This window comes from Mirounga leonina, unplaced genomic scaffold, assembly GCF_011800145.1.
Source record: "Mirounga leonina isolate KUSES-001 unplaced genomic scaffold, KU_Mleo_1.0 Mir_93, whole genome shotgun sequence".
In the NCBI taxonomy this organism is placed as follows: Eukaryota; Metazoa; Chordata; class Mammalia; order Carnivora; family Phocidae; genus Mirounga; species Mirounga leonina.
Window position 1 is genome coordinate 34,832,588 of NW_023270854.1, and position 25,502 is coordinate 34,858,089.

Below are 25,502 nucleotides of genomic sequence, written 5' to 3' on the forward strand. Positions count from 1 at the left end.
GGCTGCGCTTTCCTCACCTACTGCGAGCGTGAGTCAGCGCTGAAGGCCCAGAGCGCGCTACACGAGCAGAAGACTCTGCCCGGGGTAAGTGGCGCCCGCCGAGGCGCGAGCGACGGAAGCGCCGACAGGGGGCGACTTCGGGAGGCCGGGCGGCGACGCGGCCGGCGGGGGGATCGCGGGCCCGGGCGCGTGCCTGCCTCCGCTCGGGAGCTCGCGCGCCGCCCCCCGCGCCCCCAGAAGCCCGGAGGCTGGGGGCCCGGACGAGTGCGCGTGGGCGCCGGGCTCCGAGCTCGCCCCGCGGCCTCCGCACTGCGCCGTCCAGGCCCGACGGAATCCCGGGCGGGGGGCGAACTCGGCGGCGGCCGCAGAGCTCGGGCGAGGCTCCTCCCCTGGCCCTCGGGACGCCTCCGATCGGGTCCCTGTTCCGCGCTCTGCCCGCGCGGGCAGCAGAGGCGGGGACGCAGGGTGTCCTGTGTCCCTGGCGCCCGGAGCTGCCTCCGCCGGCCCCACGGGGTCTCGGGTGGCCCGGCCGCCCGAGCGCCCGCCGATCGACGTCAGACACGGACTGTTCCTGGGGCGGGGGTGGGGGCCGGAGCGGGAGGGGCGCCTCCTCGCCCAGGCTCGGCGCCGCAAGTGAGATCACCGCGGTTTATTTAAGGAGCCAGCCCTCGTCTTTGATAAACTATTGCGCCTCAGCCCTGGTTTATAGCTTCTGTGCGGGGGAGAAGAGAATTATTTATGGCCCCCCTAACTGGGTGTGATATCAGCCATGGCTATTATCGAGGCTAGTTCATCACCATAAAATAAGAAGTGTTCCTCGGGTCAAGGGTCTGCGCGGTCTCTCCTGTGGGTTCACAGAGATTGGGGGGGGGTAGATATACGGCTCACCGAGTATCTAAAGATAAATTTATGGAAAGATGTGTTTGTGGGCATTATTTAAAGAATTTACAAATATACCGTGGTTAAGCTTATACAATGGACACTGCAGGGGAGCACGTGTATTCTGTATGTATGCTCACCAGTGTTTACACATGCATGTTTACATTCTTACCGAGCAAACCCGTATGTAAACACACGTTTCCATTTCTGCCCCACAGCGGGAAAGGTTAACCAGGTAGACAGAAAATGCAACCCTGAGTCGGGGCAGCCTTCCTTTGCATCAAAGATCCTTCTTTACCCATTTAGGGGAGGGGAGGGCCTTCCTTCCATTAAGACAGCCTTTGTATTGTATTTTGGTACTTGTGATTGCAAAGCACGGGGCTGAGTCATCTTAATAACATACCCGCGGATGCAAATGTATGGAAATCGTGCACCACACAGGTTTTTGTGTGGAGCCCGGCTCTGGCACGGTGGCCATTCCCCAGTTGGTTTTTTAGTAGCGCAGCTACACGCACATATATTATAGTAATTACTTTCTGGGTGCCCTCTGTAAGATGGCAGAAATATGCTCCACATCGCCCCATGTTATGTGTGAAGCATAAAGCCATATTGTAAGATAATCAAAGGCTTCTGAGAAAGGTTTGTGCTGATTAATAAAGTGTTTATGGTACTTTGTTTTGGGGAAGATTGTGATAGATATTTTAGAGCCACCCAAATGGAATAGAAAATACCACATTGTTTTGGGAGGCCCTTCATCAGCCCCAGAGAGATTGCTGGGGAGTTTCGTGATGGCTAAAAGCTGGGAATTAGATGGGGAAACAGAAAGAGAAGGTGGGAGGGAGAGATTCAGGATTTTGAAGGGGGAGAGACCAGGGACTGGGAGAATTTCAGTAGCAAGTGTGAATTGTTCAGGATCTAACATTAACTTGTGGTTGTTTATTTTACATATAATAGAATAGCTAAATGATGGAGTGTATTAGTTCTTTAATAATTTATAGAAATACTTTGATGTTGCAGTAATTACATTAAAGGTCACATATCAAAGGTAATTTGGTTGAGCAGCTGTGATGGTTTCTCAGAAGCAATCAATACCACTGTCCGTGGTGCTGATTTCACCAAGGGGCCTGCCAGATTAAAGCAGGCTTATTACCAGGCAGAAAGGCCCAGGGGAAATCAGGAGCACACTGGAGCGGCGCGCCAGCCCCCCTTCCACCGATAATTAACACTGTTCCCCATAATCTGTGCTAATCCTTCATACTGGGAGATCCAGTGGCATTTTTCTGAAATCACAAAGACAAGTTGGGCAAGTTTGGGAGAAAGGACAAAAAGAAACATGAATGTATGTTGGGAGATGGGAGGGGTGAGGAGAAGCCAATGGTGGGGTTAAAACATAGCCTGGAGTCCCCTTGCAGTGCCTGGAATGCCTGTTCTTTCTTCAAAGGCCTCACAGGGAGACTCGTGGCCTCAAAGACCTCATCACAATTCTCAGGGAAGGCACAGCCTACAGGGGGAGGGACAGAGAGAAAAGACAAGATTGAAGCTCAAACTTCCCAGGGCATATTGTCTCCACACAAACCCACATGGAAACAAATAAAAAACAAAATGACCAAATAAAATTATGCTTTAAAGTGGATTCCAGAAAGCAGAACTTGTGTTATTATTGTTGGTTGGTTCTCTCCTTTGAGATCAGAGAAAGCATGATGCTGGCAAATGCAGGGACAGGACCAAGCAAAATGCTGTCACCCAACCAAATAATGGGTATTTCCACCAGCTGAGACTGTGTTCCTGGTCACCTGTTTGATGGAGGGGGGCAGAGAGAGACCTCTTCTTGTTTGGGGTGACCACATTAGGTACCCCAGTGAGCGCACTGTGTGTCTGACTAAGGAGAAAGCAATTGAAAAAAAGCACCTAGAAAACTGGTAACCTCAGCAATTTAGGCACTTTTCCAGACTTCAAAATCCATTAGAATCAATCCATTAAAACCAGCCCTCCACTTTCTCACTGGAAAGAGAAAGAGGGGAGAAAATAGTGCAGGCAACCCATTCTATTTCCCAGCAAGTTCCAGAGCTCACCTGTCGGCAGCAAGGAAAACAGTACGCACACACACACATCACCATCACCAAAAACAACAAAACAACAGAGGCAGAACTAGAGATGACCCTCAATATAGGTCCTCATTTGGGGACTGAGAAGGGAACTGACATTTCTCTAGGGGTAAGGGAAAGCTCAGAAAACACTCCACAATGGCTATTCTTACAAGTCAGAGGTCAGTATCCCTGGGTACCAGCCTAACCAAAGTCCTTGGGATGGCTGATGGAATCATTCCTGGACCAGTGTCACAAATGGATTATTGTTTTTGAGTTCGGCATGACTTGGTTAGAATGAGATTATTAAACCACAAAAGCTCATCAGGGTCCTTTTGAGCAGTATCTTCTGCCAAGATCTAGGTAGAGTGATTCCACTTTTTTAAACTCTCCATCTCTGTCTTCCTCACACTCTTGATCTCTCTTCTTGGCCCCCTGCCCCTCCTCAGCCCACCCTCTTCCATATCCAAGATTTGTTCCCCTATTTGTAGAGTACAGTCAACATGGGACAGTTTCTCAATCCATCAACAAGCATTTGTTGCCGGGCACTGTGCTAGGCATCCTGGCAGATAACAGTGTTTAGAAAAACTCATCCCTACCCCTCTTGGAGGTTTCCATGAAGTTAGAGACAGAAGCCACACATATGCCCAGAAATATCAACACTACAAGACAGCAGGTTATTACAAAATGGGTAGTGTGGACCGTTGCTCAATAATAACAACTAATATTTATTAAGCACTTACTATCCAATGGGCATGAAGCAAGCATGTTACCTCCATTACCTCATTTTATCTTCACAGCTACCCTATGAAGAAGTTATCAGGATTATCCCCCACACATGGAGAGACCCAGGCTTAGATTAAGCAATTTGTCCAAAGTCACACAATTAACAGATGACCAAGCCAGGACCAATGCCAGGATGCCCATCTCTCTTTTTTAGCACTACCAGTTGCTTTCGGGGGGACCCAGATGACTATGGGTATAGGAGTTGCTCAAGGGTTTTGTTCAGGATATGGGCAGGCTGGGAATAGAGAGTTGGCAGGAAGACAGGTATGTGAGATGAGCGCAATGGTCTGAGAATCAGCCTGGACACAAGGCATGCATGACAGGTCGGAACTGTGAGCTGGGCTGGAGAGGTCCACTTGGAGACTTCCCTGGGGCCTAAGTGTGCACAGGGGACCTCTTGGAAGAATGCTGTTCCTTAAAATAGGCCCCTGCTACTTCGTCCCAGCTCCCATGCCTTTGGGACTTTGCAGGCAATTGTCTTCCAGGAAGACCCCATCTGTTTCCGAAGTTAGAGATGTAGGGCCTCTGGGGAGAGACTCGATTAGGAAAATCAGACAACATGGCCAGAAGTGGCCAGCACTTTGCTCCTCTGACAGCAGAAAGGGCTCCTCACCAGGGCTGCTAAAGGGGAAGAGCTAGGTTCAGTTAGCAGAAGGCCTGTGGAAGCAGCCAGAAGAGGGAGTAGACAGGGAAGAGGGGAGGAGAGGGAGCTGGCCAGGGGAGGAGGGGGTGGGGAGAGTGGGAGCTGTATCTGCTTGGTAAACATTAAAGTTCCAATTCACTAGTTAAAGATTGGCTTTTGTGCCCTCACTCCGGCAACCCGAGAATACAAAGCAAACCAACACACTCCTCTCTGTCTGTCTCCCCGGCCTTGGGTTCAGCCCAGCAGACATGCAACATCACTGCCATCACGCCTCCAGACGCAGGTCCCTGCAACTCAGGACCAGTCATTTCTATGGAAATTCAATGTGACCTTCTTTGAGTGTACCAGGAAAGATGTTAAAATGGAAAATTAAAGAACAAAACAAAACAACCCTAATTGGATTTCTAGCCACACCTCCCTGCCGCAGCCTCCAGATGCCTCCTCTGTCCATCTTTCCTTTGCCCAAGTCCCATCTTGCCTTCCATCCTTTCTCTTTCTCCCCTTTCTCTTTATGCATGTTTCCTCCTCCTTTCTCTCCCTTCTGGTCATTTTTCTCTTCCCTTTTTCCCCTTTCGTTTCCCACCCTTTCTTCATTTATCCTTCTCCCTTGCCTCTTCTGGCTCTCCCCTCTCTGCCTCCCTCCCTCATGCCCTCTTCGTTCTCCCTCTATCCACCCTACCTCCACCTTGACACCCTCGGAGACTCTAGTGGGACCTGCACCAGATTTCCTGGGACTTCCCTGATGAGGCCCATCTCCCTCCTGACAACCGTGCTATGGAAGGATCCATCCAATTTTATGTACAACTGTAAAGATGAATGATAAGTAGAAAGGATGCAGGCAAGAACAAGATGAATAAATTATAAAGGGCAAATGATGACAAACCAGGGGTCCCCAGAGACAGTGATATGATAACAGAAACTAAAGACGAATTTATGATGGATGTAGTTAGCATGTACAGAGGCTGTTAATTCTTCAGGGTGGTTTTACAACTTCTAGTGATTGGCACAATCAAAGTGTTTCATTTTAGAGATACGATGTATTTCCACTTGTCTGTCCTCTGGGCCCAGTGTTGGTGTTTTTCTCTATGCAGTGAGCCTGGGTCCTGTCAGCACGTGCATCTTCTCCCCCAACCCCTGCCACCTTTATGTGTCTCTGCTCCCGGTGGTGGGGTCACAAGCCAGATCCCTGCACACCTCCAGCTCCCTGGTCCTGCTGTCCTTCTTACTGAGTGTATTAGCTTGGGGGCTGCTATAACAAAGTACCACAAACTGGGAAGCTTACACAACAGAAATTATTGTCTTACAGTTCTGGGGCTAGAAGTGCAAGATCAAGTTGTGGGCAAGGTTGATTCCTACTGAGGGCTGTGAGGGAGAATCTGTTCCAGGCCTCTCTCCTCACTTCTGGGAGCCTTAGGTGTTCCCTTGCTTGTAGATAGTGCTCTTCTATGGTCATCTTCCCTTTATGCACATCTGTGTCATCTTCCCTTTATGCACATCTGTGTCCAAATTTCCCCTTTGATAAGGACACCAGTCATATGGCCTCATCTTAAACTTGATTACTTCTGCAAAGACCCTATTTCAAATAAGGTCACATTCATGGGTACTGGGCGAGGGTTAGGACTTCAACATCTTTTGGGGGCAAACACAGTTCAACCCATAACACTGAGAAATGGGCAACCCTATGGCTCTTCCATGGCAGGGAGGAAAAGTCTTCAAAAGTGTTTGAGTCATGGCGGGGAGTGGGGGGAGGAGGGGTCCCATCAGTCCTTGCTCTGCATCTCGCCCTGGCCTCAATTTTTTCTTTCTCTCTTGGGGAAATGAATGACAGATCTTCCCTTTTTGCCTATATTTCCTAAAAGGAACTATTCGTCTGTCCCTTTACAGCATTGGCTCTTAACGGACAGCAATTTTGCCCCTCAGGGGACATTTGACTTTGTCTGGAGACTCTACTGGCATCTAGTAGGTAGCGGCCAGGAAGCTACTAAACATCTTACAATGCACAGGACAGCCCACAACAAAGAATTATCTGGCCCCAAATGTCAGTAGTGCCAAGGGACCACAAGGGACCCTAGGCTTTGTGTTAGGGCCAAGGGTGGGTGGAAAACGAACAATGAGGCCTTGAGAGGGAGCAGAGGGAGAGGGAGAGAGAGAATCTCAGGCAGACTTCACCACTGAGCCCAAGGGGACTCGATCTCACCACCCTGAGACCAAGACCTGAGCCAAAATCAAGAGTCAGATGCTTAACTGACAGAGCCACCGGGATGCCGCAAGCTTTCCTCTCTTTTGTCCACTGGTTCTCTTCACTTGGGGGACAAGCCCAGGGGTCCTTAGAGTATCAGAGGTGGGAGAGCTTGTTAAGGGGCGAAAGCTCAGTGGGAGTGCTGGGCAGCAGAACAGGGCAAAGCTCACCTCTAGGCGGAAGGCTGGCTGTTCACATACACTCGTGTATCTGCAGGCCACATGTGGCTCTGCATCTGACAGTGTCACCAGTGATCTCCCGTCATGGAATCTGTGATCTCAGTGAAAGGGGTTGCAGGTTTCCTTGTGGTGGCATCTGCAGCCCACCCACGGGTGGGGTTTCTCCAGCTCTTCCCTCTGCAGGATCCCCATCCTGCCAGAAGGCAGATCTGGCAGCGTCTCAGACGGTGCCACAGATAGGAGGGCTGGGGCTGAGAGCACATCATGCAGAGGGGAACACCAGAGTTCCCAGAGGGAGGTCAGCAGGCCTTAGATCCAGAGAGCAAGTGCCAGACAGGCACCTTCTGTTCTTGCCTCTTCTCTTCCACCGCAGACCGTGGCCCCAGTCCATCTCCCTTGCTTCTACCCAGAGACTCTTCACTCCCCTTCGTACAGAGACATCTCCAAGTCCTCCCGCCCAGGCCTTTGCCTCCCCTACACTGCCCACACTGGCCTGGGTGGGAAGGTGTCCCCATGTTTCTGGCAAGTGACTCTTAACTCCAATAAGGAGTCATTACCAAATGGTGGGTTGCCACGTCCCAGCAAAGATGGGCAACCCTGGGTGATGATGGCAGAAAGCAGTGTGGTTCCTTATTCTTCAATTATTCATGAAAATACTTGTTGTAAAGAGAAAAGGGCTGAACTTCAGGGGGATGAGCTTTCTCAGAGCCCCAGTTCATTATGGTACCAGTTTGGACCATATGTCCTGTTGATCAAAGGCATTTGCAGTGTTCTCAACCAGACCACCAGGGGGCACCAGGCAAGGGCTGCCTCCTCTGATGGCTGAGTGGGTACAAAGCGTGTGGGCCTGGTGTGCCCAACTCTGTGTTCAGCCCAGAAGAGGCAACGTGATGCCAAACAATCCACTCCACCCACTTATAGTACTTACAGCCTGTAGGGACAACACCAATCAGCTGGATGACTTGGGACAAGCCACCTGAACTTCCTGGACCTCTTTATTAATTCTATAATGAAAATCGTATGTGTAAGACCTTTATATGCTATGGATTGCTATAAATAATCCAAGTGTTATTATGAATAACAAAACAATGATGTGAGTGTGAATGATCACAGGGTCCATGGCTACAGTAAAATCTGTTGACTCCTAATTCATATGTGAAATAGTCACAGGCAATAAAAATATAAAATGGTCAAATGTGTAGTTTGGACCATATGTCCTGTTACATTTCAGAAGAGCAAGATGGGACACCTGGGTGGCTCAGTCATTAAGCGTCTGCCTTTGACTGAGGTCATGATCCCTGGGTCCTGGGATGGAGCCCCGCGTCAGGCTCCCTGCTCGGTGGGGAGTCTGCTTCTCCCTGTCCCTCTTCCCCTCCTCCTGCTCATGTTCTCTCTCTCAAATAAATAAATGAAACCTTTAAAAAAAAAAAAAAGAGCAAATGACCAGAAAGGGCTCCATGGAGGGGAGATAGAATCCAGGTGTGTGTAAGGGAGGAGAATCAGAAAGGCAGTAAGGAGGGAAGACTTTGGGGAGCCAGGAGTCTGAATTTTCCTTCCGAGTTAGGGATGAGATCTTCCTCACACCACTGCTCTCCAGAACCTCCAGCCCGTACAGCCTGCAGGCCCCAGTCACAGGCAGATGAGTCACCCTGGTATCCTGCTCACTCTGGGCATGGCTTCAGGCCCCAGCAATCCCCAGTTTCCCTCCTCTCTGGAAAAGCCCGCTTCCTGCTTCTCAACCCCCACAGTCTTCCTGGGCTTTAAGACTTAACATTAAACCCCCCTGACTTCCTCTAGCAAGCTCTCCCAGGTTGCTCTAAGCCACATTGCTCTCCCCCATGTCTGAGCAGGGTCAAGAGCACTGGAGTCTAAACCCTGGCTGAAGTGTGTATCTGGGACCAGTGCATCAGCATTATCAGCATGCTTGTTAGAAATGCAGTCGTGGGTCCCACCCCAGACTGAGTCACTGTTAAAATGCACTGTACCCCACTGCATTTTAACAAGATCTCTAGAAGATTCATGTGCACAAAAATTTGATGGCCACTGGCCTAACTTCAGGCTCTGAAAGATAATGCCTTATTTTGAATGCTCCCAGGAGCAGACTCTAGATAAACATTTGAGTGCAAGTGGTTTCTTTAGGTGGTGACCCCAGGAGACATGAATAGAAAGTGAGGAAGTATGACAGGAGGGAAAGAAATCAATAAAAGGTGTGTTATCAGGCAGACTAGCTTTCACTGTGAGTGGCACTTAGTCCCACTGGGGCCTCTAGCCCCAATGTGGATCACAATCCCCAGGGTCACCCACCCAAGGGGTGAGGAAACTGGGGTATTTACACACCAATTCCCACCAGTCTTTGGTTGAGAATGTGCGCAGGGATCACGAATTCCCCAGCTCTCCGTGGCTGGCCACATGTGTGGGCAGAGTGGGCGCCGCAGTCCAGGAAAGCCCCAGACAGCAGGTGCAGGTACTGGCAGTTGGAGGTGAGGCCAGGGTCATTGCAGTGAGGAGAGCAAGGGGCTGTGGGCAGGGCACGGCCTGCATTTGCTGCAGGTCTGCTCTGGCTCCTGAGTCCACGCTCCCGAACGGGAGGGAAGATAACAGAAGCCTGTCTCTCCAGCCATGATGACAACCACCATTCACTGAGTGCTCACCATGTGCCAGACACATCGCAAGGATGATCCTGCTTCTTGGTCAAGACAGCATTGCACAGGTGCTCTCCAGGGAGTGTGGCTAGCTCTATCTTATGGAAGAGGACACTGAGGTAAGGGGCTTCCTTGGGGTCATGTGGCCAGGGAGAGGTCTGGCTCCAAAGCCTGCGTACCTTCCACTGAATCCCGTGGTACCAACTGCCTGGAAAGCCAGAGCTTCACAGTGGGCAGGAATAGTGTTGTCTTCCTCAGTCCCTGTCACCTAAAGCCAAGATTATTAGGCTGTTCCCACAGGGGATTCTGGCACCAGTGCTAGAGCCCCAGGGGGCCACGTGAGGCAGGGCAGTGGCCCCCTAGGTGTCACCGCATAGGAGATCTGCCTTTAGATTGGAAAGCATTGTTTTTAGGCGGAAAGCAGTATCAGATTCCAGCTTCAGCTCTGCCTGGATCCTTACGGTATGCCCTTAGGAAACCACTTAAACTCTCTGAACCTCGGTTGCAATGACTATCCTGTCAGAAATACATTTGACTTCGGTGGCTTCACAAATGGAACTTGGGTTTTTTGCCTAACACAGAGTCTGAGGTTTGGCAGCATAACAATGTCAGAGTCTCTTCCCTCATGATTATAAAATGGCTGCTGCAGCTCCATGCATCGCATCCACAATCAAGCAGAGTAAGTCCAGCTGCGTCTGTCCCTTTTATCAAAAATGCAAAAGGTTTCCCAGAGGCCCCTCCCCAGTAGACTTCAGTGTATGTCTCATTGGCCAGAATTGTGTCCCATGGTCACCTTAGCTGCAAGGCAGGCTGGGAAAGGGGATTTCATATCGGCCATGAAAAGAACCCTGTACTTTGGTTCATGAAGGAGAAGAGGGGCTGGCTAATGGGTAGGAGCCCGCAGAGTCTGCCGCACCGCCCTCAGAGAGATGGGTGTGGGATGCAGAAGAGCAAGCTGGGCCAGAGTAGCAGCCCCACCCCACACACGTGCAGGGTTTGCTTGTATGAGGAGGCTGAGTCAGAAAGAGGAGTTTCGCAGTGTGTTCCAGAGATGTTTCTTCAACATGGCCCTGCTAACTCAGCACGTTTATTCAACTACTGACATGGTTTCTAATTCCATGGGATTCGTAGTGGGGGATGAAGATTTCAGCCCCTTATTTTCATCATCTGTGTCTTCCTTGAACTTGTATCTTTCTGTGTCTCTGGATGTGGCTTAAATATTAAAGAATCAAAGGCCATTGTGCCTACAGACAGCTGTTCCCCATCACAGACATTCCGTGACCATTGCTCCCCCTCGCACACCCCTTTGTCCGCTGCCACAGTGGGTGCATACCATCTAAAAGTGGCCCAGCCAGTTTTCAGGGCCAGCAACAACGGTGACAACTTTATTTTTCAAAAACTGAAGCACAGATTTCTGGCCTGTTGTAGGGGGATGAGGAGTGAGGCCGTGGGCTCAGTGCAAAGCCTGCCCAAGAAATGAGAACTCACCCTTGTGAATAGCTTCAGCTCCACTGGACTGAGCTGGGAAGGAAAAGGTCAGCGATGGCCCCAGGGTGGGCCTGTGCTTCCCCTGTGGCCTCTACCAGCCGTTTGAGGAAGGCCCACCAAGCCCTCCCCAACCCCCAGTGGCAGGAGCTGTCCCAAAACGTAGTGAGCCTCAAGCCACAGAAGTACTCAAGCAGAGTGTGAGTAGCCTAGGGGTGGAGGAGAGCAAGGCAGGCCATTCCTACGTCGGATCAAATCACTCCTAGGTGAGCCAAGATCCCATGATTTTCTCCCTGTTTTACTTGTTTCTCTATCATACAAGGTCCCACAGCTCCTGTCCTAGTCTGAAGCCCTGGCCAAACCCCGCTGTCCTGCCTGCGTGCCCCAGCCTTGATCCAGGAGGACGTCCTCATGATGACTCTGCCCTCCCAATCTCTCCCTTCTCTGAAGGCCCTCAGGATTTAGAGCCCACCATGCCGCTGGGCAGGCTCACGCCCCAATTTCAGCCAACCCAGCTCCACCACTCTGAACTGTGTGACCTTGGGCAATTCATTTCACTTCTCTGTGCTTCAGCTCAGCCCTGGGATGCCAGTAGTGCCTTTATCCTGGGGCTGTTTCTGCATAGTTGGGGGTGCTGCCTGCAAGCCCCGAGTGCCGAGTCCACGTAGGAAACGTGTGATGGTCTCTCCATGGCTGTGGCTATCTTGCGGCCACTCTCCCCTCCAGAGGGGCAAGTCTCCCTGCTTGGTCCCTTCTGATCCATCCCCACCCCTGTCTGCCCTGGTCTGGTGGACCACGGACCCATGATGCATAGCAGCAAGCACCCCAGCTGCATAGCTTAGTACCGGGATGGCCACATGGGGAGACCCACAAACCCCAACGAACCGAAGCCAAGTGTGAGAGTGGCGGGAACATCCCTGGAGGTTGCTGGTCCTCTCCCTGCCAAGGCCTGGCTGTGCTTGAAGAGAGGGATTCGGGATCACTACTTTGTGCCCCCTGGGAGAGGTGTGGGCGAAGTTTGTCCTCACCGTTCACACACTCTGCATGGGAGACCTCCATACTTCCCTCACCACTCCCCACAGAGCCCCACCCCGAAAAAGGGCAGCACCCCTGGAAGCTGGGCAGGGGGAGCCCAGAAGAGTTAAAACCCTAACCAGTAAGAGCAGAAGCAGATTCATGCCCTGGCACCCACGTGGTTTCCCACGGTCCAGGAGGCCCTTCAAGGCAGGGCGACCCAGGGATCTGAGATGAATATGTATTTGGCTTCTCCCAGCAGCCCTGACAGCAGGCATCCGACAGCTGGGGCTGCGCACAGCCTGAGAGAAGGTTTTTAATTCAATTCGTAAGTGTTTCCTGAGCACCCACAAGGAGCATGGCCCTGTGCTAGGTGCTGCTTGGCAGGTGGAAGCGAGGAGAGGCCAAGGACCCTGCTGCCCCTTGGGGCTATCCCTCCTGCAGAGGAGAAAAGATATACATGCCAAGCAATTAAGAGGACAATGGATTGTGAGTTTGGACTGAAATTTAGAGCTCTGAGTAGCCTGGGAGCCCTGCAAGGCGGTGAGCCCACGCTGGGCACTGGGGGCACTGCTTTGGGAGGGTGGGCAGCCTTGGGGCCCCTGGAGATGGGCTGGAGACAGCATTCCGTTGAGGCAAGAGCACGCGCAACAGAGGAAGGGAGGGAGCAAGGCTGTGCCAAGACTGTACTGTGAGAGCTCAGGGTGCCCAGAAAGAAGGGGTGCCGAAAGGCAGAGGAGGTTTGGGGCCCGAGTGGGGAAGCCTGGAATGTCCCACTGAGCAACTTGGTCTCTTTTCTTTGGGTCCCTGGGAGCCATTAAATCTTCCTGAGCAGGAGAGTGACGGCTTCACCATGATAGGCAGCATGGTCTGGAGGGGGAAAGCCTGTGCCTGTCCAGTGAGAGGCCAGAAGTGGGAGAGTGGCATCAGAAATAGAGCCTGAGAGTGGAGAGCCTTCCAGAGTGTCCCTTTGCCGAGCAGCCTCAGTGGGCCGAGCCAGCACACCTGGGAGAGTGGCAGGAGGCTACTTACTCACTGGGTGCTGGGAAGGCCTGCTGGAGGAGGGCGTCAGGGAAACATGGCTCCCCCTAGAACACTGAAGCTGAAGCTGGCGAGGGGAACTTGGCATTTTGCCCCCACCCCCACCACTGCTTGGAGGATGGTTTCCACCTGCAGGAGAGTTCTGGAGAGGTTCCTAAACCACCTAACCGCACCTCAGAGTTTCTGAGGTATTCAGATTTGTAACAAACGCAAAGGAAGAGGTTCAACACCTTCCACACGCACGTACACACCCAGGCATGCATGCACACAGGCGTGAAGTCAGGAAGCAGCCTGGGAATCCGTATGTTGCAAATGCTCCTCAGGTAATTTCAGTGCTCCTCCAGCCCCTGGAGCCCTGGGCACCCCCACTGTGTACAGCACTGTCAGGAAACCTTGCTTCCTGCTCTCGGGCTAGCGGAGTTCCGTCCATGCCATCCTGTTTTCCTCCTGAGGGCCAGAGAAGCTCAGAAATTAGAGTGGTGCCTTAGCATCACCTGCTCTGGGCCGCCATTCTTCAAGGAAGACACAGAAGCCCAGAGAGGGCACATATAGCCTGTGAAGGTTCGTGGACATGGGGCACACTGCTGAGATGCCACATTTGGGCCCTTTCTCACTTGCTACCCAGCCTTCATTTCCAAGAGGCCCCATGGCTGAGAAATCTGGTAAATCTGCCCAACTTCAGAAGAACTGGGGAAGACACTCGTTTCCATCAGCTCCATATTATGGGGTGTGCTCAGTGCAGTTTTATTACTTTTGAGTAGACAATCCAACAGTGCTTCCGAGTGAATGTCCTGCCAAGCCCACGTTAATGAAAAGATACAAAGCATGTGTAATTAGCACAGTGATGGTGTGACAGTGAGCACTAGTAAGCCACTTGCAAACACTGTCGCTCTCTTAGGTAGATGACATATTCCTGCAGACAACATTGTTGTCTGCACTATTTATTTGCTGACTTGGGGCACCATAGATTTTGCAAAGACAGACTTCTCTTTCTTATCTTTCTCTTTCTCATCTGACTTGGGGAGTTCAAAATTTACAAAGATGGCAACAATCTCCTTAAGTAGTGCACATCTCGAAGATGGAAGGAACTTGGGGTGGTGTCTTAGCCCCTCCAGAAAGCCTCCCCTGATGGAGTGAACCCCCATTCTCTAACACCCCCACAAGTTCCATTGGGGATTGTGGTGCATTACAAGGTGGCAGAGTAGGGTAAGTCCCACTTAAATTCCTCATGCCTCTCCAACCTCACGGAGCTTTGTGTTGTTTCATGTGCTTCAGCTAGCACCCTGCCTGAGGGTTCCTCAAAGTCCCGTGAGATCACGGGGCAAGAGCCCAGCCTGTCACCCATCAGTCCGTGGAGGCAAACCGACTCTGGCTGCCGCTGGAGCACTTGCTGGCTCCTGCCCACAGGTTCTGGGAAGACAGCGTGTGCCATCTTCCTCTATTCTTATTAAACGATTTATCTGGGGGAACTTAATATTTTCTTTTAGGATAAACTGAGCTAATATGATGTGCTTGTTTTAATTTGTGAGGTTAACTGATCTAATTATCTGTGGCGTTCAGTTAAATCCTTGTGCCTGGGCCGGCTGCAGGTGTGGGCTTTGAATCCTGCCAACAGGAAATCTCTTAAAACGAGCTGATCTAACGCAGCGGGTCTGCTGGTATGAGGGATTTTCTAATAATGCATGAATTTATTAACAGCTAAAGATAAATAGAGGATGTATTTACATTAAACAAATTCACAAGGAATTGTCTGCTGCTTCCCGGCCCCCCTCCCAACACATGCATCCCCCGACTCCCGTTAATGTCTGTACAACCCTGAGGGGCCCTCTAAGACTAAAAGTGGATGCCCCTGCCCTGTGACACAGGGGGGAGCTGATCTGGCAGGGATTAAAGATCTGGAGTTTCAGCTGACTCCAGACAGGGAGCCAGGGGTGTCACCTAGGTCTCTAAAAGCTGATGCAGTCTTGGGCGGTGAACAGGTGCCTTCCCCTGGGCTGGGAAGATGATCCTAGAAATCTATGTTTGGGGCTGAGAGATACACATCGGGGGGTGGGAGGGTGGCGGGCATATCTAGGGCACATGACACGGGAAGGAGAAAGAGTGCCTCCACCTGAAGCTAGTTGAAAGGCTGGTGACATCCAGCCAGATGCAGGACAGCCTTGGCAGATGGGAAGTGTAGGCAGATTGGGGTGGCAGGAGGAGAACCTTGGGAAGCAGGAAGAGGGGGTGAAAGGAGCCCACCACATACAGGATGTGTCATGAGGGGCTCCGGGCTTCCCAATCCTAATCCCACCCTCTGCTGACCCAGTAGGAGCTGCCCCACCCCCCGTCTGGGGCTCCAGAAACCTCTCAAGCCTGGGCCAGGGATACTAGCACTGTCCAAGGGGTGTGGGATTCAAACTGCCTAAGTTCCACATTGCTTAAAAATACTGCTAGCCTGTATTGTTTGCAGACACGGCTTTGGGATCTGGCCAAGCAGCCCCAGCAGCATTTGAAATGCATTTCCCATTACCTGAGGCCCAGATGCCCTGACAGCCCAAGTCACTCAGTCCTGACCTGTTTTCAGCCAGCATCAAGCTCTCCTTCTTCTTCGTGAATGATCCCAGATGAAGTGTCACTTGCAAAGGCACGTGTAGAATAAGCACACACGTGCAAAACGTACGTGTGCACACGATGCGGATACACGCACACACATCACGCTCACTCGCACACGCCAGGTTCATGGCATCTGTGTGTGCTCATACCAGATGAATGTGCCCATGTGCACACACGGACATCCATGCACGTGCCCCCTCGTGGGCACACAGACGTACGTGTGCACGCACACTCTCCCTCGGGCCCTTCTGGCACTGAAAGAGAATGTAGCTCTACAGGGACAGCTGAAGATAAACTCTTGATTTCTGATTTTCAGAGCAGTTTGGACAAGGTCCTCTGAAATGCATTAAAATGCTAATCACAGCATCTGTCTGAACCCTGGCAGCTGTGTGACTTGGGGGAAATCGAACCAGAATGGATTCAGAAGCCTGGAACTCCTCCTTGACTCTCCTTGCCTCACCCTCTCCCTCTCCCTCGTCTCCCCCCTCCCCTCCCTTGCCTGCCCACCAGGGCCTCCACCCAGCATCAGCCCCTCTGCCCTGGACTCCCGCCTCCCGCCTCCCACAGCGGCCAGGACTCTACCAGACGGATGGTCCTGGAGTCGTGGTTTCCCAGCGCTGACCAGCAGAGCTGCTCCGCACCTGGCTCTGCCCAAAGTTCCCCCAGTGGAGCTTCTCCGGACCAGGAGATGGCCTCTCACCACCAGCAAGGCCTTGCTGCTCCTGCCGTCCCCCAGGGAGAGCAGAGACCGGGCTTGCACTATCAGAGGTGGATGCTAAATTCGTGCTAGAGTTAACCCAAATGAAGAGGGCTCCGAGGGTGGAATTTCAGGCATGACAGCAGGAGAGCCCGGGAGAAGCTTTCTGACCACCCCTGATGACACCAGCTTTGGACAGGGACATGGGAGGGGGTGGTTCATGCATCCACAGTCCTGGTGAGCAGTCCTCTCTGACTCTCCACCCCTGCCAGGTGACTTCCAAGCCCTCCTCCACCCTTCCCAGACCGTTAGCCCAGCTCAGCTCCTTTCTGCCACTCAGCCTGACACCAGGATCCAGGACCCACCCCCCAACCCTGTGCCCCCGGCTCTCCTGAGCCCCGCCCCCCTCCCCTTGCAGCTTCACACTCCATGATTTGCTCTGTTGCTTGCCTTTGGCTGGCTGGCTCTTTGCTGAGCAAGTCCTTGGTCAGCGTTCCAAATTTCACCTAGACATCACCTTCTCCAGGAAGCCCTCCCCAATCTGGATGAGGCAGAGGCTCCGTCCTGTATTCTCAGAAGTTCCTGTGCCTCCATTTCCAAAGTTTAGACATGATCTCTTGGTCAGTCCCTCCCCCGGATGGTGTGTTCTTAGAGGGCAGAGCTGGGTTCTACCCATCCCTGGGGGTCCAGCGTTCACACCAGGGTTGGCCTGCTAAGTTCTCAAGGGCGCATGAGACCACTAGAATGTGAGTGGCTGTGTCCCTGAATCCTTAGGACCAGCGCCACTTTGTGGAACCCCTCCATGGACATCTGGAAATATTTCACCCTCATTATTGGGACCTGGAATGGGCTCTCGCCAGGCCTCACGCCCAGTTCCATGTGCCCACACCCCTTTCCCCCACCCCTCCCCATAAAGATCGATGCTCCCAGCATACCATGGTTCCATTTTTCCTCTTAAGCATCAAACTGTCATTTCACTAAACACCATCTGGAGACTCCTGGCTTCAGCCCCTCGCTTCTTCCAAACTCTTATTAATGTGACGGGTGTTTATTCCTTCTTCCTCTTCTTCCACTTCCTCCAGAACATCTCAGCTCTGCAGCGTGCAGACATTCATCTTATCTTTGGGGAGCTCAGCTCTGCTGGGGAGGGCGACCGTCTCAGGCTTGGCTCTAAGCAGCTGACAGTGATAAAGAGCAGACAGAGAGCAAGAGCGAGCTGTGAGGGCCCCTCCTGGAGCCTACTCCCAGCCAGCCTGGGAAAGGGGGGATGGCAGGGAGATGGCTGGGGAAGGAACCTGGTGTAACTTGGTCTACAGTGGTTTCCACTGATCTTTCCAGAATTCCGGGACCTTCGTGATGCCCTGGTGCTACCAAACAAAGCCCAGATTCCTACCCCAGCCCTGATGTTCTGCATCCTCCCGCCCTTCCCAGCATCTGTGTCTTCCTCATCCCCTGGGGGCACATCTCTGCTGCCAGCACACTGTGCTCATCCTTCCTTCCATGCCCATGCCCACCTTGTGGCTCTCATCTGAATGCACATCGCCCCCCCCCATTTGTTGCAAGTCCTCAAAGGAGGAGCTCACACCTTTCCTCTCCAAGCAGCCTTCCCTGACTACCCCACCCACACCAACAACTTTCCATGGCCCTTGCTGAAAGGGGCACGTTATTTCACCCAGGGATCTCACCCACATTATACTCATGTATTGTATCTCCCAAAACAGACACGAGACTCCCTGGATAGTGCTCACAGCGCCCAGCCCAGGAGCGGGCACACAGGGGTCCACAGGCAATCCCTGCTGTCTTGAAGCCAAGCAGCAGTGAGCCCACCGAGATGAGTTCCTGGGGCGTGCCTGGCCGGCACTGGGGTGCCTACAGTCAGAGCCCTCCCCCAGTGCCCACACGGAGGCCCGCCCATTCCGGTCCCTGACTGTGGCCAGCCTGGCACTCAGAGGCCAGCTCGTTTTCCCTGGTAGAGCATTAAGCTAATGCGTGTTGTGTCTCATTAGTGGCGTTCTGTTTGTGCCAGGGGCAGGCAGTTTGATGGGTACTTGATTGGATATTCTGTTTATTTATGGCAGGAAAAGCATTCTTTATTGAGGACTGGGCAGCACATTTCTGTCCCGATGGCACTAAGATCCTCTGGCAATCATGCAATTATAAATTAAGACTAAATAAATAATATATAATAAGCAATAAAGACTGCATGCCTCCATGTAAAGAGCTCTCCTCGGGCAGGCAGCAGCATCTCTCTACATCTGGGCCTAGAGACCCAGCCGAACCCCAGCCTGAGAGACACTGGCCATCCCAAGCTCTTGGCTGGGTTCATTACCCACGTGAGCATTAGCATCCTCAGTCATAACACCTGAGTGTAAAGCATGTCTGCACTGACAGAAAACCCTTTACTTTCTGCTGCCATGGACCCTCACAACACCTCGAGGAAGGGAGGCCAGGTCTTACTATGACTAATTGATAGACAAGGAAACTAGGTGAGGCCCATGGAGGTTAAACCCCTGCCCAGGACCGCAGGGAAAGGCAGCCATGCCTCGAACCCCATTGTCCTACCCCGTGCCCCTTGATCTTTCATAGGCTGGTTAGGATGGGGGCAGGAGGTGGAGAATCTTCCAAGGACACGAGGTTGGTGCTACCATCCTTCTAAGGTTAAACTCAGAGGGTGAGGGAAGAGAGTAAAAATCCACAGCCCACCTCAGAGCCCATTCCTCCCCACTCATCATCATGCCTGAGCCACCCCCAGTCCGCCCTCCTATCTCAGGGATGAGTCAGTGACAGATTACCACCCATCACCAGCTTCTTGGGGGGCCTGGGGAGGCAGCGATGGGAAAGGCAGAGGGAGAAGTTCAAGGCCTGGGTTCTGGGAACTAGCCATGGCTGAGGACAGGGAATGGCCATGAATCCAGTGAGGGAAGTGCACTCTGCTGAGTGGGGTCAGAGATGGAAGAGTGCACAATGGGGTCTAGACCGAGTGGCTAGAGGAGTCCTAGGGGACAGGGCTTGCCTGTATCCTGAAGGACGTGGGAGGGTCCAAGGAGAGTCCTTGGGGACCTTTGTCCCCACTGGGAATGTGTGCCAAGCAGGCGGTTATCCCGGAAGTGTACAGAGGACATCAGGCCAGGGTCCTCCTCTGGGCAGGTCGCTGGTATGGAATGGGCTGAGCAGACTGGATTTCCAAGTATGGAGATGGTTACTCAGCCAAGGCAAGCTGCAAAGGGGGCTTGATGCACCCCATCTGTGAGACACCTCCCCTCCAGGGGCTGCTGGGATCAGGAAGTGCCAGGAGCTCTGAAATTCACAATTGGCTGTGATTCTTAGCCAGCTTGGCAGCAAACCACACCTCCACACCTCCACACCCAGAACAGCAGGCCGTCTAGAGCAGAGTCCTGAGTTGTGGGGCAGACGTGGACAGAGCTCATACATCTCCCCCCAAGGGAAAGTGTCTCTCCATGAGACCCAGCCAGGGGCCTGGAAAGGACATTCTGAGTATATCCCGTAGCCAGAACAGCTCTGGGAGTGCTGGCCTGGGCCTTGATGGGCTGGCTGTCTGTGCGAGCCTCAGGCTGGAGGCCTGGAGGCACCAGAAAGGCTTTGCACTCAGGCAGGTTGTGGGGTTTGCTGTACAAATGCTACCTGTGTATCACTCAGTGCTCCCCACCACCCCCTCCCCGCTTTCCCCCACTCCTTCCCTGCTCTTCCTCTTCATCCTCGCAAAAACGAATTGTCTCTCTCACCAGCCTGCGCCCGGTGCTTTCGAGAGGTTTATGCATGAAACTAATTATGCACCGCTAATTTGGAAGCTAGCAGCTTTCCCGTTAACGTTCATTTGATTTGGGTTGTTCTGCTGAGTGGCATTTCTGTAAATATGCCACGGGGCTGGGGGCCTGTCGGGGAGGGTAACCTGAGTTCAGGGTCAAGAGGAGGGGCCTGGGGATCTGGGGGTGGCCAGGTGTGATGCACTCCACATGAAGGAGAGGACAGGAGGTGCCATTACCACAAACCAGGGGAGGCCTCATTAGCACCCCTGGATGGCCCTGTGGGAGGGAGGGAGGAATCTGATTGTAAAATGTCACACTCAGTTGGGGTGGGGGCAGAGTGGAAAGCTGCCCACAAAAGTAAAAATGTGCTAGGTTGCCAGGAGTGCTCAGTGGGCCTGGGCGCTGTGCAGGGCAGGAACAGGGACCCGCCTGCATCTCTAGGGGAGCCCTGAGGAAGCTGGGTCTGGAGGGGGGCCCTGGGAAATGACAGAGGTCATTGCCCTGAGAAGTTCCCTCCCAGGAAAGATCTCAAGCCCCAGTGAGTGATCCCACTTTGGGCCTGGAGTTGTCCTTCCTCCGAGCCCTGCCCATTCTTTCTCTCTGTGACCCTCAGACAACTCCCTTCCGGACCTGCCGTAGAGCCAGACTGGCTTCATGGGTCTGTGCTTGCTCCGTCACACAAAGCCCTGTGTTCAGAAGGCCCCAGCACTTGGTTGAATGCTCTGCTGTCACCATCTTGAAAGTCTTCATTTTTGAACAAGGGGCTTTGCAGATTCAATTAGCACCTGCCAATTACATGAATGGTCCTGTCAAAACCACGGAGTCTCACAGGGACCCTGTACTCATTGAGGATGTTCTCTGGGGACTTCTGTGTATTCTGTGTATGGTGCCTCCCGGAAAAGGAGCTCCCTGAGGACAAGCACTGGGTCTTCTCAAGTTGTTCCTACAGGGCAAGCTAGGCTCCATGACATGCTCTGCCAAGAACTCACACCCCGAACTTGGTTCTTACGCACAGCGAACCCATGCTACCGGGAGGAAGTCACGTTGGGCCATCTATTCATGAGCAGTGCCTTTTTCCCTTTTCCTCAATGGCTGGGGGAGCACCTCCCAGCAATCCACTCCTGTCTCGCAGCAAATGTGGGAGCCCCACCTCCTACCTCTACATCGAAGCGTGGATGTCAGCACCTGCCACAGTGTTGGCACGTGGACACTGACAGCCTCACTGTCGACTGCAGTCTCTGGTGGCCAGGAGCCCCCGCGGCTGGCAGCCTGGAAATCTTGGGGCAAGTCCACAGGAGATGGGTTAGCAGGGAAGTCAGATGATGTCACAGGGCCCGAGAATGGCCAGCCAGACAGGAAGGCCTCAGGGGAGCACAGAGGAGAGTGGGGCGGGGAGATGCGGCACCCGGGCCAGCCGTGGGAACCCTAGCTTTCTGCCCCGGGGAGCAGTGGGACAAACCGCCCTCTGGGGGGACCATTAGATACCCCCAGGAGATCAGCGACCCACCCGCGCTTCTCCTTTATTTCCCCCCACCGGAGACCTCCAGACAACGCCAGAGAAGACGCTTTGGGATAGAGATGCAATGCAGAGATCACTTCCCACCTCTGCTGAGCTCTGGGGTGGGGGCTCCAGGGAGTCAAACGCTTGTGGGGAGCACAAAACGCATCACTTGCCCTGCTCTGTTGCCTGCTCACTGTGGACCAGACATGCATCACTTCCTGGCCCTGGCCACACTTCCCTCTCCGGTGGAATGAGTTCGGTCCTCCCAGGAGCCGTTTCTGCAGTACCATCGTGACTGCCCCCTCAGTTGCCCCCAATCCCACCTTGTCCGTAGTGTCCTCACCCACAGTCAGACATACCCAGGTTCTACTTCCTGCCCAGCCACACCGACCATGTGGCCTCTGAGCTCATCTCTGAATAGCTGCGGGCCTGCCTCTTTCTCCTTTCCTGCAAAAGGCGCACAGTAAAGCCTTCCTCTGTGAGGTTGTTGAGAAGGTGGCCACCTGTGATTCGGTGGCCACCCTGACGGACCGCCACGTGGCTTGGTGGAGCGGTTCTGGCTGCTGAGATGCCTCTCCTCTTCTCACCTGCACCAGACCTCTCATCCATGACAACAAACGTGAAGCCCTGCTTCCTCCAGGGGCCCTGGGGATGAACTCCTACAGGACGCAACAATCAGCCCCCATGCCTGGGAGTTAACTAGCTGCTTCTGCGGTGTGGCTCTTGTCTGACAAGCCACTTACCAGCCTACATGTCCTCCCCTGAGTCTCACACTCCTGGCACACAGTAGACAGCCCGGGAGGAGCTGGTGAATGGAATGCACATATCTGGTGCATTGCATTCTTGATCTTCCAGGCAGAGAATGAGTTGTGGTATATGGCATCTGTTGCTGGCTTTTCCTTCCCCTGATGGGATCTGAGTGTCCTTTTCCAGCAGGCCTGTTCCATTCCCACAGCCAACCTTGGGAGACCCACCTCCCACGTTGAAACAACATGCACAAGTGTTACTTGATGTTGACTCAAGGTTCCATTACTTTCCAAGGCTGTCTGAGAGGCAGGCCTCATGCTGAGCCATATTGACCAGATGTCTGCGGTAACCAATGCTGAGTAATGGTTCAAATGGTAACCAGCATTAGCAAATAGTTCCTGTGATAATTGCAGCCTAATTTGTGTGTGTGTGCACATGAATTAGCATGCATCTGTATGTCATTAGCACTCTGAATTATCTCCTGAGCAGCAGTGCTTGCCTCGGGCCCTGTGGACAAAGCCAAGAGTGAGACATAGCTAGAGCTCAATTTCTTCTAAGAACAAAGGACAGAAAATGGTCTAAGGAAGGGAGAGTTTGCCTCAAGGTTTCTTCATGACTCACTCCATAAGCTGAACCTTAGGCCATCGCAAGGCACTAGAGCCTTTAGTCACTGGCCCAGACCAGGTCTTCAGCTGGGACCTCCCCCGGGGGTTCCTGGGAAAGAAATAAGGGCAATTCCGGAGCAGCCCTTCACTCAGCATAAGAGCTGGATTCCTAATTGGGCTGTAGCAAGGAGCCTGCTCCATTTTAAATGTGTCCAGGGAGTTGTTTGAAGTGAATGATCACCTCCTGACTTGAGTTTCCATATCACATACTTCCAGAGTGCAGAAACTCTTGGTGTTAAGATCTCTCCACGGACCCAGTCATGTTCCAAGATGGCAAGCCCTGGGCGGTAGTGATAGGAAAATTCCTGAAGACGCGCCCAGTAGAAGTTGACTCCTTCTACTCCATCCCTCTTGGCCGATACTGCCTGTCCATTTACAATTTGAACTACTAGCTTTTTGTAAGAAGTACCTGGAATCATGCCATTTAAACCCTGTTTTCCAAGGATATGTATATTTAGGATATTTAGAAGACTGTGTCCCCGCACCCCCCCCAAAAACACTCAGCCCAGCACAAGGTTTCTAAGTTGGTGTGGTGTTAAAGACCAAATGTGTCCAAAGGTGAGCAGGTTTAATTCGGTGTACCAGCTATAGCTAAGGACAGCTTTGTACAACCAGTGCCCAAACCCCCACCAGTCCTGGTGGGGCACAGAGACCCACAAGGCAGACCTGATGAAAATAGTCATGGGTCTTTCAAGACTCTGAGGCCAAGGTCACATGCTCCCCTGCCCCCAAGGCACCGAGGAGGGCTCACATGTGACACAAATGCCCCACTCCTGTCTAGTTCTCATTCCTCCCAGGACATCTTGTCCATGACTTCTGTAAATATCTGTGGATATGGAAATGTTAGAGCTCCGTGCTAAGGACAGGAATAGACTGAAGGATATAAGATCTCACTGAGCCAAAGGTAAAGAGAACCCAGGTACCTGACTAGAAGTTCCAGAGCCCTGAACAATGACAGTCAGGGAGGTGGTTATTTAGACTGTTGGTGCTGGGAAGGAAAGACTCAGAGGATCTTGGCTTTAGAGAAGAAAGAATATAATCATTGAGCCAGTGTCATGAGGACACACGGGGACCAGAGAGAATGATGTGGAGCCTGCATTCAGCAGCCATCTTGGAGAGAATCCCAAATCTGTAAGTACAAGAAAACACTTCAAAACCCCATGGTATGGGCACACGTCCTTAAAAATTCACCAGAAGGCAGATAATCGAGGCATAAGAAGTAGAATCAGAAAATGCTGCAGGGGCCTAACATTGGTGATGAACCCTGCAAGTAAGGTCAGACTTGCAAATAGGTTTTCCAACCAAGAGGAGCTTTGCAAGCAATGAAGGTTCTGCAAGCAGAACCCAGCTCTACAGCTTTGTGGATACTGATGGAGTTCAGCCTACAAAACCAGCATCTGCTAAAGAGGATAGATTATACAAATAGTACCTGGATCTAAAGCCAGTGAAGGACTCTGCAAGCAAGGACTGGCTCTGCAAACAATAGGCTCCACAAACTGCTATGGGTTCTGCAAACTTTGATGAATTCGCAAGAAATACCAGGCTCAGCACACCACAAGAAACTTGACAAGTGGCAGCAGAGAATGATGAGCTTTGTGTGCAATGCCTGGTTCTGCAAACAATGAACTCTATGAACAGCAACAGGCTCTAAAACCAGTGATGAGCCCTTCCGGAAACGGCTGACTCTGCAAGCAGCACTAGTCTCTGCAAATGTCAGTGGGCAGGGATGGGCGCTGGAAGTAATAACAGAGGTGCTGCAGACTGCATCAAGATCTCCTATGTCTTGGTCTCCGAAAATATGAGGCTGCAGAAAGCTCTATCCATACCAGAAGAGCTCTGTCCATACCTCATCATGAGCACTCCTTCCACATAGGCCCATGGGTGATGACAAGGTCCCCTCTTCTGCAACACTTGGATGGGATGGCGAGTCTCCTCCATGAAGTCTCCTCTAGTGGTACATCCTGTTTAGGGCAAAGAAAACTCCCCCGGGGCGGGAGTTCTAGTGTGCACTTCGAATTCCAGTGGGAGGTGGTGCCTGGGGTGGGTGTGGAGGTAGCCAAAACAGGCTCTCAGACATTCATACTCATGGGGAAGAAGCTGGACCCTAATGGAAGCAAAGACACCTAGGGTAGAGCAACCTCAGCCACCCACACAGGGGGTGGCCACCCCCACTCCGTGACCTCAGCCATCACTGGGAAGGACTCTTGACCAAAATAATCCTGCCGCCTAGCCTCTCTGATGCCTGAAATCCCACCATTAGAGCTTACACCATTTGAGTCAAAGCCTGACCCTTGTTAAAATGAAATCACCACCCACCCACCCACTCTCCCAACACCCTCAGCCTGCCACCTCAGTGTGAATCAGCTCATCATGTCCTCTCCCTGGTGATAGACATCCAAGAGGAGCGTCTGAAGGTGTGTGGGAGTTGGCTCACGCCTGGATCCTGAGAGCATTGGATATTATGCCAGTGAAGGCTGGGGCAGGAGTGGGGAGGGACGGAAGCAAGAAGACAACTTGTAGGTCAGGCTTGAAAGCGGA

General features: G+C 52.5%; 1 protein-coding gene across 14 annotated transcripts in view; it reads left to right on the forward strand.

Moving 5' to 3' along the window:
* CELF4 (CUGBP Elav-like family member 4) overlaps positions 1 to 25,502 on the forward strand; it is a 291,364-nt gene that overhangs the window by 75,780 nt on the left and 190,082 nt on the right. For all 14 annotated transcript variants that reach the window (XM_034995846.1, XM_034995847.1, XM_034995858.1 and 11 more), the window contains exon 2: positions 2 to 84. In XM_034995846.1, coding sequence (XP_034851737.1) covers positions 2 to 84 — 83 coding nt within the window. The remainder of the gene's footprint in view (position 1; positions 85 to 25,502) is intronic.